The 19,900-nt window shown below is 35.3% G+C and overlaps 2 protein-coding genes across 3 annotated transcripts; both read right to left on the bottom strand.

The window, feature by feature from the left end:
* Nucleotides 1-1,273: 1,273 nt before the first annotated feature.
* LOC128866503 (inositol polyphosphate-5-phosphatase A) lies at nt 1,274-13,548 on the bottom strand. The gene is made up of 10 exons (XM_054107311.1): nt 12,546-13,548; nt 11,038-11,215; nt 9,982-10,212; nt 9,764-9,931; nt 9,531-9,703; nt 9,374-9,461; nt 7,476-7,631; nt 5,792-6,037; nt 1,730-1,766; nt 1,274-1,577 (listed from the first exon to the last, which is right to left on the bottom strand). Exons 2-10 carry the CDS (start codon nt 11,137-11,139, stop codon nt 1,306-1,308), a joined length of 1,473 nt encoding a protein of 490 aa, XP_053963286.1. The 5' UTR covers nt 11,140-11,215; nt 12,546-13,548; the 3' UTR covers nt 1,274-1,305.
* Nucleotides 13,549-17,129: 3,581 nt separating this feature from the next.
* Nucleotides 17,130-18,361, bottom strand: LOC128866490 (pinin). 2 transcript variants are annotated; one of them, XM_054107291.1, is made up of 3 exons: nt 18,149-18,361; nt 17,320-18,092; nt 17,130-17,262 (listed from the first exon to the last, which is right to left on the bottom strand). In XM_054107291.1, exons 1-3 carry the CDS (start codon nt 18,268-18,270, stop codon nt 17,168-17,170), a joined length of 990 nt encoding a protein of 329 aa, XP_053963266.1. In that variant the 5' UTR covers nt 18,271-18,361; the 3' UTR covers nt 17,130-17,167. The 2 variants fall into 2 exon arrangements, with proteins under 2 accessions (XP_053963266.1, XP_053963275.1); XM_054107300.1 differs by having other exon boundaries at nt 17,320-18,083.
* Between the last annotated feature and the right edge of the window lie 1,539 nt (nt 18,362-19,900).

The raw sequence follows: 19,900 nt of genomic DNA, 5'->3' as shown, positions 1-19,900 counted from the left end.
GTGCTGCCAAGTACTTAAATGAGTTCCTGGGCGCATCATCAATTCAAATAAACAAACAAAAATAAGACAAGCTACTTATTTGTAAACATTCAGTGAATGGCCTGGTAATATTGTGATTTAAATAATTGTGTCTTTTAAATTAAACAAACTAATAAAAACGAAGTGATGCGTGTTAAATTTTGAAACCACGAATTATGAAAATACCTCTAAGTGCAGTTTTTTTTTGCCGTTAACGCCGTGCCAATAAAGTGTAATTTTTTGTGTTTGTGTTACTGTTGATAACAAGAAAAATAGGGTATGTTAACAACTTATTTTCCATAAAAGGAGATAAGGAGAATTCCAAACATTACTTCAAGAATTGTCCGACAGCCCGCAAAAGTTTTTCGAGTATTTCAAAATGAGTTCGAAAATATTTTGCAACAATAAAACTATCGCATCCACTCGTTATCAATTTACGACTTTTTTTTATCATCAAAAATTCAAATTCAAATAACATAAACAACATAAATTATACTTAACTTAATAAAAAACAGTCTTTATAAACTGGAAAATTAATTCATATTTGTTTTAAATAAAATTCAGTTCCATTATGTTTCGTAAATTGCTTGTCTATACAATCACATTTCTACACAATCAAATTAAGTACAATCGAGGTATTTTTTAAAGAAATCTTATGTTCTTAAAACACCAGAGAGTGCTGGAATTTCCAATTTTTTTTTGTTTTATTCAAACTGATTCTTTCTTTGACTTGCTGTAGCGATTGAGTGCGAAGGACAGCTGAAACCATTTGCTTCAAAAGAGGCAACGCTGCAGCTCCATCGCCATTTTTTTCGTAAAAATATGTTTTCAAAATATCTCAATACCAGTGTCATAAGTTAATTTTAAACTAGCGAACTTGATGCGACGTAATTCGCGCCATTCATCATAAACGTCCTGTAATCCTTAATTGATTAACCGACAGTGAGTGAAAGATATTTTAATTTATTCGTTGAACTTATTCGTACACTTCAAATTGAGAATATTTCATCATTGACAACCAATAGTGAAGGTACTCAACCAACAACAACAACATTACATGTAATTTTTTTTGCAATTTGTTTTTTTTTCCTGACATTCAAAACACGAAATCGCAAAATCAGCTGCTGTTGTGCCACCAACTAGAATTGCTTCGTCCTGGTATTCCACACAATAAGCGCCAAAAAACTGATTGAACAAAATGCTAGGGCGTATTCTCTTGACCCCTTAAATTCAAACATACATATATTTGGTTGAGATATGTCATATAGCTTTATAATTTATATTTAATTAAAATTGCGTTTCTTTTAAAATTATATAGACATTAGTAACATCCGATTTTATCAAACATTTTGTTTTAATGCAATCGCTCGCGTCACTTTTAATCATTCCAGAATATAAAAATTCCCGATTTCCACTGACAAATTTTTGATTGAGTCTTATAAATTGAGACTTAGGCTCCATCTTGCATCCTTCTCCCGAGTTATCTGAATCATTGGAAAGTATCATCTTTGATATGTGATGCAAACAGTCTAATACTTTTGCTTGTGGTTTCACAATACCTAAAAAAGAATAAATAATAATATCTCTACCAATATTGAATGTATGATATCTACATGGGTGTTATGGTCAGGTTATACATATATTTTCCAGGATAAATTCATAGATTTATTACTGTTATTTCATGTTTTGGTAAACGCTTATTTATAAATACCTTGATTTGTTTTTAACTGGACGTTTAAGTACACCGGCTGTGAAAGAAGATATAAGATATAAATTAATAATACATATTAATATTAAAAAATCACAATACAAATATTCATTAAGGTGCATTAAATAAAAACAGGTAAAAAACTAACTTCATTCGACGAACTTATAAAGGTGGGAGTTAACATTTGGGAGAAAATTGAGATATGTGGAAATTTTCGAAGTGATTTTATTTAAATGTATTTGATTGTATAGATTAAGAAATTTATTGCCAATTTATAATATATTAATCGTCAGCATACGGTACTACACCTCAATAAATAAACTAAAAACTGCCAATTAAAAATATACAATATAAATTTTTATTAATTCGTTATCTTAATAAAAGCGGATAAACAATAATTTTGGCATTTCCATTTCGAGAATAAATGAACAATTTATCTGTGGTATCAAGTCTGGAGCAAGCTACATATATTTATGTACAAGGTGAAGTCCAAATTAACAAGACTGGCGTCATAAACATTTTTTAATGGCGCCATCTTTTTAATGAAAACTCCACCGATATTGTTCGTAAATTTATCAAAAATTAACCGAAATTATTGTTCAAACTCATGGAATCGATGTTGAATATCTCCAAAATATCGATTTATCGCATTTTAATTGATCATTTGGGCTTACGAAAGATCTGTGCACGTTTCATTCCGTACAATTTAACTGAGGACCAAAAATTGCTCAGAATTCATCATTCGAAAGACCTCATTATAGAGGCGAGAAATGACGAGAACTTCATTTACAACATTGTGAACGGTGATGAATCGTGGTGTTTCCAACAGGAACCTGAAACTAAGCGTCAAAGCGCCGAACGGAAGGACCCAGACGAGGCACCACCAAAAAATTCGCGTTTGTAGAAAACAAAAATCAAGTCGATGCTCATTTGTTTTAACGATTCTTAGGGAATTGTCCACAAGGAGTTCGTGCCAACGGGCCAAACCGTCAATGCAATTTTCTATCTTGGCGTTTTGAAGCGTTTGTTACATCGCATTCGTCGATTTCGCTCTGAATACCGCAAAGGAGGAAACTGACGCTTATGGCATGATAATGCACCATCTCATCGATCCACTCTTGTGACTGATTTTTTTACTAAAAATCGCATTTTAACCATCAATGACTCATCGTATTCGCTTGATATGGCTCCCTGTGACTTCTTCTTATTCTTCTTAATTGGCGCGATAACCGCTTACGCGATTTTGGCCGAGTTTAACAAAGCGCGCCAGTCGTTTCTTTCTCGTGCTAACCGGCGCCAATTGGACACAGCAAGTGAAGCCAAGTCCTTCTCCACCTGATCTTTCCAACGCAGAGGAGGCCTTCCTCTTCCTCTGCTACCACCAGCTGGTACCGCATCGAACACTTTCAAAGCCGGAGCGTTTGTATCCATTCGGACGACATGACCCAGCCAGCGTAGCCGCCGGATCTTTATTCGCTGCGCTATGTCTATGTCGTCGTAAAGCTCATACAGCTCATCGTTCCATCGTCTGCGATATTCGCCGTTGCCAACGTGCAAAGGTCCAAAAATCTTACGCAGAATCTTTCTCTCGAACACTCCAAGCGTCGCTTCATCGGATGTTGTCATCGTCCAAGCTTCTGCGCCATACGTTAGGACGGGCATGATGAGAGTCTTGTAGAGTGTTAGTTTTGTTCGTCGAGAGAGGACTTTACTACTCAGTTGCCTACTTAGTCCAAAGTAGCACTTGTTGACAAGAGAGATTCTACGTTGGATTTCAAGGCTGACATTGTTATCGGTGTTAATGCAGGTTCCTAAATAAACGAAGTCTTTTACAACCTCGAAATTATAACTGTTTACAGTGACGTGTGTGCCGATACGCGAGTGCGCCGACTGTTTGTTTGAAGACAGGAGGTACTTCGTTTTGTCCTCGTTCACCACCAAACCCATTCGCTTTGCCTCTTTATCCAGTTTGGAGAAGGCAGAACTAACAGCGCGGTTATTAAGGCCGATGATATCGATATCATCGGCATACGCCAACAATTGTACGCTCTTATAAAATATTGTGCCTGAGCGATTAAGTTCTGCGGCTCGTACGATGCTCTCCAACATCAGGTTAAAGAAGTCACACGACAGCGAGTCACCCTGTCTGAAGCCTCGTTTAGTATCAAACGGCTCGGAAAGGGCCTTCCCAATTCTGATGACGCTGTTGATACTGAGTAATGTCATCTTGCATAGCCATATTAGTTTTTCGGGGATACCAAATTCAGAAATCACGGCATACAAGTAACTCCTTTCCGTACTGTCGAATGCAGCTTTGAAATCGACGAAAAGATGGTGTGTGTCGATTCTCCTTTCGTGGGTCTTTTCCAAGATTTGGCGTATTGTAAATATTTGGTCGATGGAAGACTTTCCAGGTCTAAAGCCACACTGATAAGATCCAATCAGTTGGTTGACTTCCATCTATCACAACATGATCGATCTGGTTTCGCGTTTTTCGATCAGGAGACAGCCAGGTTGCTTGGTGTATCTTTTTATGCTGGAATCTGGTACTACAGACTACCATGTTTCGGGCCGCGGCGAAGTCGATCAGCCTCTGTCCGTTACCGGATGTTTCGTTGTGCAGGCTGAATTTTCCGACTGTGGGACCAAAAACTATTTGGAAAATTGGCTATGAGAGGAAAACGTTTTGTGTCCGTAGAGGTCATCCAAAAGGATTGTACCGACATCCTGAAGGACATTCCGGTAAATTACCTGAAACACCCTTTCGAAAAGTTTTAGATCGCTCAAAACAGTGTATCGAGGCCAGAAGGGACTAGTTTGAATAAATAAACTCGAAGTTATCAGAACTAAGCTCCTGTTGTTTCTATTTTAGCTCAGTCTTGTTTATTTTGGACTTTACCTTGTATTTCAACTATTCAGTGTTTTGTCATGAAAGAAATACATTCGGAGCGACCGCTATCAGAAAAAAACTTTTTCTTCATTTTGGTGTTTCACCGAGATTCAAACTTACGTTCTCTCTGAATTCTACTCAAGTTCAACAAAAAACTCGTACACGAAAGCTGCCTAATAGAATGGGACAAGTACGTGCATTACTACAATACAAAAACTGGAACTCTACTGAAGCCCGACACTTCTTCCCGGCGAGTATGTCTAGCAAAAGTACTATATAAAGAATTTTTACAGATTTAGGATAGGATATACAATTTTTGCACACACATCTTCTCAATAGCCAAACAGCTCCTTCTGCGGCAACAACAACTTTACAATAGGAAATTTCTTGAGGATCAATATTTCGATCGCACCTGAAAAACTCGTCATGAAAATAGTACCTATTGCTAAATTGAAATGAAGGTTTTGCTTGTTATTTAATTGAGCCTTTTAGTTTTGCCGGAAAAATAATAGTCACAATTTAAAAGTTGAAAAAATAAAAACCATGCAGGATTTTTATAGGAGTGCTCCTGGACACCTCAAGAACATCGACAATTTTTGTCTACGATACTTTTTTGGCTTTTACTTTTTTATTTTTGAAAAATATGATAACAATTTGGTTCCCGGTTTTAGGGTTTAAGGGCCTAAAAAAATCGACCCGTGACGATGCACGAAGCCTAAAACTGATTGAGATTTAGAAATAATAAAATTATTGTGAAAATTTAAAGAAAATGAGTATCAAAAATAAAGCCAACGTCTTAATTTCAGGGCAGAATGAAATGTTTTGTTCAAAATAGAGAAGGAAACGTTTAAGTCATTAGGAGCTTTTGAAGAGGTAATATTTTTTTAGTGTGAAGTGTCACCTTGACAACGAACATAAACTTTAAATTGTTTGATCGATACTTTGCGATATATTGATCGCTATGGGCAAATATCGAGAAACTAATGGATTTATTTTTCCCAAAACTAATATACTTATATAATATTTAAAGAAAGGCGATTCTTCTGACACCAAAGAAGCAACGAGTCCAAGCTCCTTATGAAGGTTCGCTGCATCCGTCGTGTTAATGCCTAATTGTTCGTTCATTTCTAATTTGCTCGTTAATTTTATATATCATATTTCGTTAATTTAATTACCTTATGGTCGCCCATACAAACGTTGTCTCCAATAACGTTGTACGGATTATGTTCTTTAGAAGCCAATATCGTTTCTGGAATTTGAGGGCTCATTAAAATTCGATCACACCATGAAGGGCAGCGAGTTATCATGTATTCTGTTGGCAAGTGTGGTTCCTCCTTATAAGGATACGATGGTGGAAATGGAATGTCGTATTCGCATAATATACCTCTAAAAATATCCCAATCTCCATCGTATTTCTTTAACTGAAATTAACATTAACATTCGTTCAAGGATCTTTATTTGTTACAATAAGAAAATTATTTAATTTTTGGAGTGTCCAAACTAAAACAAAACAATCAGAGAGTATTGTGAAGGTTGGATTAAAAAGATGCTTTAAAAAAGAAGAATTCGATTTGATATACAATATTATATTTTAGAGTCGTCGATAGCACATTTTTTTAAAGGTGAATTTCTGTACATACTTTAAAAACCTATGAAACAAATCGTGTTTCTGAAAGAATCAGAAATTTAGCTTATGAGATGGATATTATTCTTTTATCACTTTAGTTAACCTTGTAGAAGACACTTGATATTAGTGAATATAAAGAATGTCTCCTTTATATCAAGGATAATAGATTACAAGGTTTGCCCATCCGAAGAAAAATTGGGCGAGTAACTTTGGCTGCCAGGTCATCGGGGATTCATTTCATACGTATATACACACTCGTCCAATCAATTATTGTTCAGAGAGCAACGAATCAAAATGAGCGGAGACCGTGTAGAGATTTTTCGTATATCACCAACACAATCTTAATTTTTTCGTAAACAAACCGCTATTATGACCCGGTTATGTCAGCCAATCAACTGATTCCTTTAAAATTGGTGAGATTTAGTTAGCGGTCTGATGTTGGTTACACCTCTAAAATCTTACTCTACTTTAGCAAATCCATAGCGGATGACTAAACCTGGTAATCTATGTATATTCTTTGACCTTATCAGCACTGAAGTTTCACATAATGGGACCTGAACTTGTTCGGGAATGCTTCACTGTTCTCGTCACCCGTAATAGGAATCCTGAGTTATCAACGACTGAAAAGACACAGAATTCACAGGGCACTGGATGAATGGATGAAAAGTCCAATTTATACATCCTTCAGGAAGAGCGCGAAGTGATCTCCTAAACCTGGATAGACAGGGCTTAAGAATTAAACGGAACATTGCAGTCCTCGTTATCACATCAGGAAACTAAGACTAATAAAAAGAAGCGTCGTAATTTTTACGAATTTGGTGATGAAACGCCTGAACACATATTTTGTGAATATGCAGCTCCCGCAACGCGAAGGCATACTCACCTAGGCGGGGTCACTCAAATAAATTGGTAATATGGAAAAAGCCCGAAGAAGTGCTCAAATTCATTCAAAGCCTTCATTTATAGGCCCGCAGTCAAGTACACAAGACTACATCGGCTTTGGTAATCTGCAATAGGCAGTTGAGACCGGTTCCCTGGTAAAAATTAATGTACATAAATAATACAACGAATATTTAAGGAAATTTAAGAAATGCATCTTAACGATTTCCCCTTGTAGAGGCCTGGTTTGAATTAAGTTAATCATTTTAGGATATGTATCATTTTCGGTCTTAACTCATGCAAAGAGAAATAGGTGCATTCTGGTTGTGCTCATATTGAAATTTATACTTTACCCATTCTTCTTTAAATTTATTTTGATGCTTCACGTGATTAAATTCCTTCTTCCCGATAATTAAAACGTTTTCTCCGTCTTCATCGCGGTAGCACATTTTAGCACTATTTACATTGCTGGTTGATACACGATGTTCCGTAAGATTTTTAGTCAATTCCTGAAAATATAAAATTATAAAATCTTTAGATCAGCCAAAAGTTCTGAACTAAGACAGAGGATGACTGGACCATTCTCACAAAGGCTTTTTGATCAATGTAACAGACCAGACATATATAATCGGAAGGTAAGACTACGTTATTTTACAAGTAAATTTTGGCAAGAGGCCTGGCGTTGTTAATAGAACAGCATGACTAGCAGAAGGGTTTAAAATCCGATCACCACGCTTACAATTTCTTTACAGATGGATCTAAAATTACAGAAGGAGTTGAAGCGAATGTCTTATGCACGCAGTTTGATCTTCAAAAGTCCTTCAGACTTCGTAATCATATATATATGTATATATATATGAGACCCTTTTTGGGTGTTTGGCCGAGTTCCTCCTCTTATTTGTGGTGTGCGTCTTGATGCTGTTCCACAAATGGAGGGACCAACAGTTTCAAGCCGACTCCGAACGGCAGATATTTTTTATGAGGAGCTGTTTCATGGCAGAAATACACTCGGAGGTTTGCTATTGCCTGCCGAGGGGCGACCACTATTAGAAAAAACTTTTTCTTCATTTTTGGTCTTTAACCGAGACTCGTATCTACGTTCTCTCTGAATTCCGAATGGCAGTCACGCACCAACCCATTCGGCTACGGCGGCCTAATCACTGTAGTAGATTTCAAGCTGAGATCTATCCTGTAACCAAACCCCTCGACACTCGCATAAACATCTTCATCGATAGTCAAGCTGCTATTAAAGCAATAATGGCTTAATGACTAGCTCGGAACGCGTGCAACACTGTAGATCTAAAATGGACGAGCTCTGCGAAAATAGTCAAGTCACAATTTACTGGGTACCAGGGCACAAAGAAATAAGGGAATTGTGAGAGTTGACGAGCTTGCTAAGGGTGAGTACATTGAACATATATACCTAGGATCAGTACATTGAACATATTATACATATATCCCTCTCATATATCACTCTCGGTTTTGAAGATGGAACTAAACGAGGAGCTAACTCTAGAAGCACAGTCTATATGGGAAGTCTCGACCTTGCACAGGATTAACAAAATCATGCTACGGAAAACAACCAACGTTATTTTATCACTCCCAAGGAAGGAATGTAAAATATTGGTTGGAGTACTGACGTTGTCTCACTCCATATCACGCAGCTAAAATGGGATTGTTCCAGAAGGACGCGTGTATACTTTTCATCTCTCGCGGTATACTTTTCATCTCTGAAGAATATTGCTGACAAAAGTTTAAACTGTTTATTAAAACTCGCCAAGTCATGTAACACGAATTATGTTTAACACGACTCCAACAGCACCGGCAACACTATGGATCCTTGTGGTCTATGTGAGATCTATTCAGATCAGCCAGATATATGTACCTAAGTCAAGCTTGGATCTACCAAAGGTCCGGCTTAACTTCAAATCAAATGTTAACTAAGTCGGTGAAACACTAATCAATTAGTTGGAAAGCAGATCTCAGGATCTCAGGAAAATTGCCACAATTTTGTTCGATTTGCAAAGGGCATTTGAGAGTGGAGAATGAGTAAGCTTAAACTAAATGTTTAAAATACTAAATGGATGAGAAAATTAAATGACTGGAATTCGAAGAATACGGAAAACAGTATCAATGTTATGTGCAGTTAGTAGCATTTTGATGTACAATACATACATACATATGTCTATATCTATCTCAGTACACACGGGTATAAAAAATTCAAGCAGGTAAAGCTAACGACATTACCTACCTTGGTAACACCTTCAGTATCGCATCTAAAGTTGAAATCGCCGAAAACAAAATATGGTACTGGCTCATTCACCTTGTCCGTAAGGAACCTAGAAGGATTAACGTTTTTATAAACTATTGCATTTTTATTTTGAAAATATTATTATATTCATAGTCACCTTTCTAATGTATGAATTAATGCTTGTCTCCTCCTCTGGGAGTAAACAGAGGGGCACTCCTCGCGTGCCTTTAAATTTGATGCGTCGTGAAATAAGTGTATATTTACGAACTCTACGACGGTGCCATTAATGTCCCAACGTGTTCTCATAAATCCTTTTCTCGACCATTTACACTGAAAAAACATGTAAACAATTTTAATACATGTGATTTATATGTTGATGTATTAACTTACCTCAGGAAAAAGTTTGAGAGGAAATTTAGATTTCTCTTTTGTAGAAATGTTTTCTATATTGCCAAAGTAAATACTTTTCCCCGCAGGCTGTTCCCATGTGGCATTCGAGAAGTTCCATATCCGAATACTACTTAAATTTTTGTGAGCGAAATACAAACTTCCTAAAGCCTAACAAACGCTATGAATAAAAGTCATTAAAAATCGAACTAAATATTTACCGTAAAATTTTCTAAACTATTAAAGTTTTCATCCATGTATATTTGGACAGCCGAAAAATCTCGCATTGCAGCATCTTCACAAAGTAATTTGACAAATTCTTTAACTGAATTTGATGCTTTCTCATAAGTTTTGCCGCCTACTTCTTGCATATGGAGAGCCATGAAATGCGGGCGTAACTCCTTAATTTTCAGCATAAACTCTTTAAGCCAAGGATGCAGTAATCTTAAGGGCTAAGGATTGTAAAGCATATAAGATCAATATAATATTTTCCTAATCGTATGAACTTAAATACGAATTCTACTCATTGCATTCAAAATTTAAATGTATCTTAAGAATTTTCAAGTTGAAAAATCCTTTATAAGTAAATCTAAAGTTTCGGACATTCCCATTAGGGGCGTGTTTGTGTTGCAGCTGCGATAAAAGCGTAAAAGCACCATTTCAGTTTGAAGGTGAAGCAAATTAAAAACTCAAACGACGCTGAATAAATGTTGTTGCTGTATTCAAGTAAAAATTATCATTTTGTTAAAAATGCACAGGGAGATAGCATAAAAAAAATTAGATTTATTTACACCTCTTATTGAAGAGAGAGAGAAATTCTGCGAGTCTCATAATCTGTACAAAACTTTTAGACTTCATACTGTAAAATTCTCAGAATATATGCGAATGAAATCTAGACGTTTGATTCCATTTTATTAAAAAATTGAGGAAAACTTCAAACTGTTCTTGGAGAGTGTCATTTGATCGTGAACTTTTGAATTTCATATAGCGGTGAAGCTAAAGTTACTTACATTCGTGCAATAAAATACAGATGTAGCACATACCAAGGCGCATTTATTAAAGGTGATTGCACGGGACCAACAACAACGTTTTGTACGTTTGCTTGTCACAGGAAAATATTGGCAAATTAGAAACAATTGGGAAATTACTAGAAAAATGTTTTGACCTTCAGAAAGATTGCATTGACGAAATATGAAATTTATTCAATGGCCTAGAACATTCCATAATTTCAAATGCACAATAGCGGCGCTGTTTGCAAATGCGTAGTATTTACTCACATCTTCAAAGAGAGTTCCAACGTTGGCTGTGACCAAGAGAATATTGGATTTGTCGATGACTTGTATATTGGGCGATTCGACAGAAGATTTCCTTTCCCCCATGTTAAGTCACTTGTAGAAATGTTCGGGAGTAATTTAAGTATTTTATACACGCAGTATTTTTTCTTGTATTATATATCTGTAATAAAAATAAATATTAGATACGATTTAACTGTCAACAAAAAGATTTGTGTGGTCTTATTAACATGCCATGCTAATTTGTTTATTTTGTTATAAGAATGGGATATTTGAAGACGGGTGGGTAAGAAAAAGTTGTTTCTAATAGCGGTCGCCCCTCGGCAGGCAATGGCAAGCCTCCGAGTGGATTTCTGCCATGAAACAGCTCCTCATGAAAAATATCTGCCGTTCGGAATCGGCTTGAAACTGCAGGCCCTTCAATTTGTGGAACAACATCAAGACGCACGCCACAAATAGGAGAAGGAGCTCTGCCAAATACCCGAAAAGGGTGTACGCGCCAATTATATACATATGTATATATCTAAAGCTTTTTAAGACCGCGTTACGGTACAGGGTGGTTTATTAAAACACTCTAGTTATCTGATATTTCGTGAACAGAATTGCAATGTTGAGCTAGAGTTTTACTACCTATTTTATTCACAAAAGTATTACATATATATTATGAAGTTTATTGTTTTATTTATGTAAACGTGAATCTAAAAATACTCTTCATACATTTGTTGACCTAAATATAATATTCTTTGGTTTGTTTCGCAGGTATCAGACTAGAAAATGCATCATCTTTTTTTCTCAAAGTTATCTCGAGAGTCCATCTTCTTCTTCTAAAACAAATACAAAACTTTGCAGTATAAAACAACGATATCCGCATATGTACCTTCTGTTTCGTTCATCAATAATGGCTGCTGATAGCTTAGACAGACCGTACTTTAAAATTTGTTTGTTAGACACTTCAAATTACCATTTTGGTAAGTAAATTGCATTTACCATATTATTATATCCGAAATATGTTATAAAAAAATCTCTTTTCGATAAATTTCAATATGGCGAAATTATGCTTAATGTTTACGTTTGGGGAAATGTTGAAAATCTACTTTTTAATAAAAAGAAGAATTAATGCGACAATGAACAAATAAGGAAGCAGCAAGGAAACAGATTTTTTTGGACCAGCCTAATGTATGTACATATGTACATATACAAACACAATTTCCCAATCTTGCGTTATCTATTATACATACTCGTACGACATACATACATATGTAAGTACAAAATGCACCTACCCGTTGCATTTGTAATGCCCATAACTTTATTAATTTAATGCATATAAATCAATTCTTCACTTCGTTAGTGGTCCTTGCTATTATCCGAATTGCATACTTTTCGGCTATTTGAAAAGTACAAGAGTTCTTGCAAACTCAAATGTAAGCCAGAATTGCCCCGACTTCAATTAGCAGTGGCATTACTACTGGTTCTCAATTTCTTTAAATTATTACCATCTAATGCTTGTCCGAACTTTCGCAACCAAAGTATTCCCAGAATAAATAAGCTATCACTTCCAATTAAAAAATATATAGCATTTTGATATCGTTTATCTAAAATGCCCCTACACGAAACTATCAAATTATTGCACAATATTCATCACTGCTAGGGACAATTCGACACACGTACATACGATTATATACTCGATATGTTTCCTTCAATACCGAATACTTTTCGCATCTATACTTTTAAACCAAATACTAAGTGTCCAAATATTTCGAGTACAGCACACCCTAACAATTACTATTAATTACTAACATTTTTCAAAAAAGTTATTTACCAAGTAGCAACATGTACCCATGTCGGTATTTCATATATTCCTCCCTACCTCGCAAAACTCATTTACATGCAAGTAGTATCGGTTAGAGCACAAATAAGAGAACTTATTTCCACGATACTAATTTACCTGATTCAGATTTTTTAATATGTTTCACGGCTGAATGAAAATACTTACATACATACATACGTGGCTGCATAGCGCATCCAAAAAACCCTGACTTTTGTTCCTCAAAGAGCACACATCAAAACCAATGAGTTTTTGGAGACATTTTGTGCAGTAATGAATCAAAGTTGGCATTCACCGAGTAGCAAGATTCCCTTTATGGTACACAAAAAATATATAGCATGGCGGTGATAATGTTATCATACAGGCATCTTTTTTCTAACGTGGCGTAGGCCCAATTCATAAAACAGATACCCCTATGGACCACCATCTTCCGTGTTTTCTATTTTTTACAGTTTTAAAAATGGATTTGAATTTGCAACAACGAGTTTGTATTAAATTTTACGCTAAAAATGGAATCAATGGGGCGATGACCTTAGAAATATTGGGAAAGTATTTCGCTAATGATACTCTTAAGAAAGCAGCCGTTTGCGAATGGCATGAACGCTTCAGAAGAGATCGTGAGCCCATCGGGGATGACGAACGTAGTGGCCAGTCGTCTTTATCAAAAACTTATTAAAACATCAATAACCATCAGAGAACTGGCAGAGGACTTAAAAATTGCTTATGGATCCGTTCTGAGCATTATACTTTATGATTTGGCGTGTTGCTGCAAAGTTGGTCCAAATGGTTCTGAGTTTCATGCAAAAAGGGCCTGCGTTAATATCGCCAAAGACATGATTTCCAAGGCTGAATCCGACCAAATATTAATCAAACGCAACATAACTGAAGACGAGACGTGAGGTTATGAGTACGACACTCAATCTGGACATCAGGCGAGTGAGTGAAGAGCTCCGAATGAACGAAGACCAAAAAACTACGAAGTTTTCAGTCATAAAAGAAAGCGATGTTCACAGTTTTATAGATTACAACGGTATTGTACACCACGAATTTTTGCCTGAAGGTCAGACAATTCGCCAAAAAAGAAAGGGTATGTGGGAAAATAACTCGTGAATTTTACACCCTCGCACAGTTCCATCATTATCAGTAAATTTTTGACCAAGAACGGAACAAACACCTTTCAACAACCATCGAATTCACCTGATATGCCTCCCTGTAATTTTAATTCTGCTTGACCGAGTTAAAAATAAGTACCAGGAATGTGTTTTAAGAGCTGAAAATAAATAATGAAAAACTTGAAGACGGCTCTGATGGCTATATCGAAAATAGAATTACAGAAATGTTTCGAGAGTTGGATTAAACTCTGGCATAAGTGCATTGCAGTTGGTGGGGAGTACTTTGAAGGCGATAATATCACTTTTAAGGAATAAACTTGTATTTTGAATTTCCTGCATATATTCCGGGAACTTTTTGAACAAGGCGGCAATTAACTATTAACAATGTCCCAACGCTTCGAGCATTATGAAAAAATATTGCCCCTATTGTCATTAAAGGCTAGACTATAAGTTAAGTTGTAAATGTGGCCACTCCACTTAACTAATTTTTTTGCATTATAAATTACAAGACATTTCGGTTTCGACCGTTAAGTTACTGACAACCGTGTACCGGTATAGTTAATTTTAGCAATTCGATTCAGCTTTTTATTATAAGTGCAAAATTTTTATACGATTAGAAGTAAATTAATGGTGTGAAAATTTATTTAACACTATTAAATAATTTTATTTAAAATTTTATCTTAATATTATTCCCTGACTGTAATCACACTCTTTGGATTATGTTCTGACTTTTTATGCAAGAACTTTTCAATTTCTTAAGCTTTATAATTTTCATTCAGCTGATGCTAGATTTAAATATACGTACCTAGTATTTCTACCATGTTGTGTCTTTTTGACACCTTAACGATTTTACAACAGTTTCGAATTAAAAAAAAAAACACATTAAATTTTTAAATAACCGTTTCAATTCTAACTTGAAGAACAACTTAATTTATAATTCTAGAAAAACAGGACAATATCCGTTATAACTATAGAAAATTAAGGAATTTTTGTTATAAAGTACATCGAAATGATAAGTTCTAGTAATAATTTTATAACCAAGTTTTTGAGTTTTGCTATTTGCACTGGCTTCGATCTAGAAGCGAAAAAGAATGGAATTGATAACAGATCTTGAAAATGACAGTGAAGAAAATAATGAACAGGAGAATATTGAAATTGCTATAGATGGGGCAGTCCGGAAAAAAATTTAAACTGGCTCCTCTCCACCCCTTCATACTATTTTCAAAGATGTATCTTTAAGTAAAAACCCTTAGGGCCCAAACTTCACTTTTTCTTTACACATGGTAATATATTTTCACTGTATTTACAAAAAAAAAAAACAAAAATCGTTAAATATTAGCAATAACTTAAGTATAATATATTGTTAATAAAAATTTGTAGCATGTTTGTGTGACGAATAAAAATTAACTAAATGATGGTGTTCTCACTATATTTAAATGTAGCGATAACTGAATTTTTCGTCAAGGTGTTAGAGGGTCAATTACTTAATATAGCAGGATGTACATATTTATTTATATATTGGCGGTGAAGTTTATATATATATGTATTAATACATATATACATATTTATGTTTGAGACACTTCTTCCTCCAATCATAAAATTATGTGCCGCATTAGTTTTTTCGCTGACGGGAGCTGCCAATGCCGACCCAAATATTCTTAATAGTTCTTAAAGAAGTTTAGAATATTTTCAAACAACATACATACATATCTGTACTAAATACAAAATTCAAAGTTTACTGTTTATGCTCAAAGTGGATTTCCGGGAGTAGTACGATTTCTTGACGGTACGCATTTTTGTACCAACGGCCCTTGAAAGGGAGTCTACCTCAGTATAAATGTGATGATTGTAAGTTTTACTTACATTTTGCCTATCTGTATATGTATATGTTATTCATTTATTTTTTACTTCAGTTTACAGGATGGCTCACCACAAATGAGTCAACAAAATTCATGCTAAAAAAAAGGAATTCCGTTGAGGGAACCATTGGAGTACCGAGAAGCAAGTTCAGAAGTTTGCTTTCTGCTCGGAGTTTGCATCAGAGAAAGCCGTACAAATTATTAGTACAGCTGTGTTCTAGACAACATATCACAGGACAGTACCCTGATAATATTTTAAATGCAGATCGACAAGAGTCCACATCTGAAGAAATAGACCTATAATAGATGGTGAAGCAGAAGGAATAGGATCAATATAAGGCGTTAATTGTTTAATTTTATATTAAATACATTATATTAAGTAAATTTAACCCATTTTGATATTTGAAAGTAAAAACATAGGTAATATTTACACATATCAACACAAACTCATTTTTTAAATCGCTTTAGCATCTCGTTTGCTATTTGGATTTTTACGTCTCTAAGAATTCTAAGTTTTAAATTTTCCATCTAAAAATTATATTTTTTTCTGTTACACTTTTTGTAATGACAATTCTTTCGTACTTACTTTTTGAGTTTTTGCCTACTCGTCAAGCAACAGTATTTTTGTGTATCCCTGCCCTCGGGCTTCTTGGCTGGGGCGTGCGTACTGCAACTTCAATTATTGACCTCTGTTTCTCCCATTATCGGGAGAGTTTTATATTGTAACAGTTTCATCAGAAATACTTTCATTATTTCTTCAATATTTTCAAAAACAAAAAAAGAACTGCTTAGAGTAGAAACACAACTGATAAATAGTAGTTGTTTAATTTCGGCAGTTCAGACAACTCTAATAAAGTCTGACTGTAGTATGTGTTGTTGTTGCTGTAGCTGCATAAACATTTCCTTTGCATGTACGGGGAATGCTGCTGGAGTGACAGTCCTTGGCCGGATATAAATCCGGATCGTTCCTTTAACGTAGAACCGACTGTCGTGGGAACGTAGTCCGTCATGGCTTATTGCTGTCGAGATGCAGCTTATGGGGAAAAATATTTGAAATAATTTTTAAATTAAAAAAAAATTCTATCGTTGCATCGCTACGAGAAGTTTTTCCATCCGACATATGTATTAGAAAATCATTTCGTCTTTACCAATAAAAAGCAGGGGACTACTAGTTGCATCCTTTGCTCACTTTTAACTAGTAGGCCTATTAAATAATCGTACATTTTAGAATTTACAGCTTTGTTTTTCGTGCCAAATATGTAAGAAAATTGTAACACGGCATGAAATTTAAATATTCACTTTTTATTCTAACAAATATGTCAACCTACTAGTTTTTTTTTTACAACTATTATACTGCTACTTAGTGCTGGCTCGTTCAAGGTCCTTGATTTATTTTCTTTGAATTCTGTTTCTCCTGCAAAACAAAATTAATTACACTAAACAACTCAAGTCATCCAGGCCCAAATTTTACCTTGAACTGCACATGGTCTGATTGCACACTCCACTGGTCTGGTCGACTTATGATCGTGTGTATTTTTACAAACACAAACAGATTTTAAGTCTTCTTTCGTAGAAGGGGCACCATTTTCATCCTCGAGCTCCATTCCTTTTAATTCATTGTTAATAACCAGTTTTCGTTCTTTCATTTCCGTGGCCAAAAGATCCCGAGTAATACTCACAAGCTTTTCAGTTTTCTTGCTAAGCTTATAAGGCTTATAATAAATAAAGGGCTTTGTCTTTGTTCTAATACAGTGCCGCAGATTAGATACAGATTTCTCAAACGTTGCAAAATCTTTTACTCGATTTAACTTTAATTCTAAAGTTTTAATTTTTGTTTGCTTATTCTTCCGGTCCATTAAGAGGGAATCACGCTCTTTTTTTATTGTCTCTTGCTCGAGGAGTTGTTGTTCTTCTAACTTTTTTTCAATTTGTGCTTTTTTGTCTTCTTTTTGTTTTAAACGCGATTCTTCCTGACAAAACTTATGCAAAGTTCCTAATAATGAACCAAACATTCTGCGATTTCTTGCCCTCGATTCCATATCAGATCCCTGTGCTTCTAGTACTTCCTGGCGTGTTGGTAGTTCGCGTATAACTCGTGAGCTTAAGCGTGATTTCGTTTCCTCATTAGGAATCGTTAAACGGTTAAATACAGACCTTTCATCATGGACTCGTTTTTGTTTCAACCCATTTCCATATTTCATACCACCTTCGTCTAACACGCCCTGATCAACATTTCTGTAAATTCTAATTCAAATTAAAATCATTATATATATTTCGAAATCATTTGTATTCGATATTACCCCAAATCTCTGGGCCGACCCACAATTCTCCGAATGTTGTCATTAAGAACATCCAAACCAGACCTTGTCTCATCGAGCTCTTTTTGTAATTCATTAAAAGATTTAGTGAAATCTGCGTCCATATCAATTATATTTAATTATTAAACATTTACTTAACTTAGCCAAACATATACTTTCGATTTCTGAAAAAAGACTCGAACGAAGGTGGTCGATATAAATCGGTATATTAAAACTATCGATACCACACGCTCGTAATAGAAGTAACGGAGGTGAAGTGAGCTGTCAATTAATTATCTACAGCAAGGCGAATCTATACAAAGTGGTGGCATTTAAGCAACAGCAACATTTTTCTAACTTAGGATGTCAAAACAAAGAAAATAGAAGAATGGGATTATTTAGGGATATTTTAGCAATATTCACGTCTGCTTGAACTCATCAACAATCAACGTGAAAACAAATAAGAATGATTAAGTATTGAAACAAGACATTCAAACTCCAGGCGACAGAAAGGCGGTGTTCCTTCTCCACTACTCTGGGTAATTGTGCTTAACGACTTGCTAGAGCAGCTAGAGAGGGGAAGCTCCAAACTAATTTATGTCCCACGAGGAACTAAGGTCCTGAAAATTACTGTTACGAATTTGTAACGTTATTACCCAAATAAAACGTTTCGCAATAATTCTTTTGAAATCGATCCCTGGATTGTCGACTAAAAGTCACAAATTAATGGCAAAGCAACCTGCTCACTTAAGTGAATCGCTTTATTACTTTTCGTGTATTGTCGCCCATTTAACTTACGATTAAATCCCCATGCGCATGTCCTCTATTTATATACATGTGCTTAATATCTATCGCAATTTCGAGATTTGGCAACTCATATTTTCCGGCCTGTTCTGTTGCGCTATATAGTGTCAAGACGAATTCAAAGTTTTGTTTTGGTATATTATTCACTCATTATTGTTGCCAGTCAATACTGGAAGTTTCTCCGTTCGTTACAATACTGTTGGGAACAGTCAAGTTTCGTTAACCGATTGGCAACAACAGCGAACAAATGAGATGCCAAAACAAAACCATGAATTAGTCTTGATGGCGAGGGCAGATAGCGAAACACAGCACGCTCTCTGGGTCTACCGGTAGATGAGTTAGACGAAGATGACAGGTGACAGCATCGCACAGACGGGGTTAAGTTAGCTGCTATAACAACAGAACTTGCCAAAAGATGCAAGCTGCCAGATCTAGAAATTACGACAGTTGTTAAGCTCATGTATATAAGCAGAGGTGCATGCGTATAGAGTATTCAATAGTAAATTAAACGTGTAAGGGAAAAAACGAAAAGCAATAAAATGATTCAGTTCTAAGGTAACGTGTACATGTAAAGTATAGTGTAGAAAATAAAGTAAAGCAAGTGTGTTGCCATTTGATGCGGTTATCGCGCCAATTAAGAAAAAGAAGAAGTGTTCCCATTAATTTTTGACATTCATTTGACAGTCTAGTGATCGAGCTCAGGGGTTTATTTTGAAAGATTTGTTTGTATTTTAACGTAAGAAAATTCGTAACAGTATCATCCTTTATTGTCACTAATGTTCTCTTAGAATATCTTTTAGTTTCACCTCTTAACTTAGAGAAATATATATTAACAAATATATCTGTCTGATATCATGTTCAAGTAAATTTGGATTCTAGAACTGGTTACGAAATCACGAAATCTGAACCTGTTTGCAAGTTTGCATATCAATATTTTCAAACAGAAGGTAT

The sequence above is a fragment of the Anastrepha ludens genome, chromosome 2, assembly GCF_028408465.1.
Source record: "Anastrepha ludens isolate Willacy chromosome 2, idAnaLude1.1, whole genome shotgun sequence".
In the NCBI taxonomy this organism is placed as follows: Eukaryota; Metazoa; Arthropoda; class Insecta; order Diptera; family Tephritidae; genus Anastrepha; species Anastrepha ludens.
This window is presented reverse-complemented; position numbering and strand designations above follow the sequence as displayed.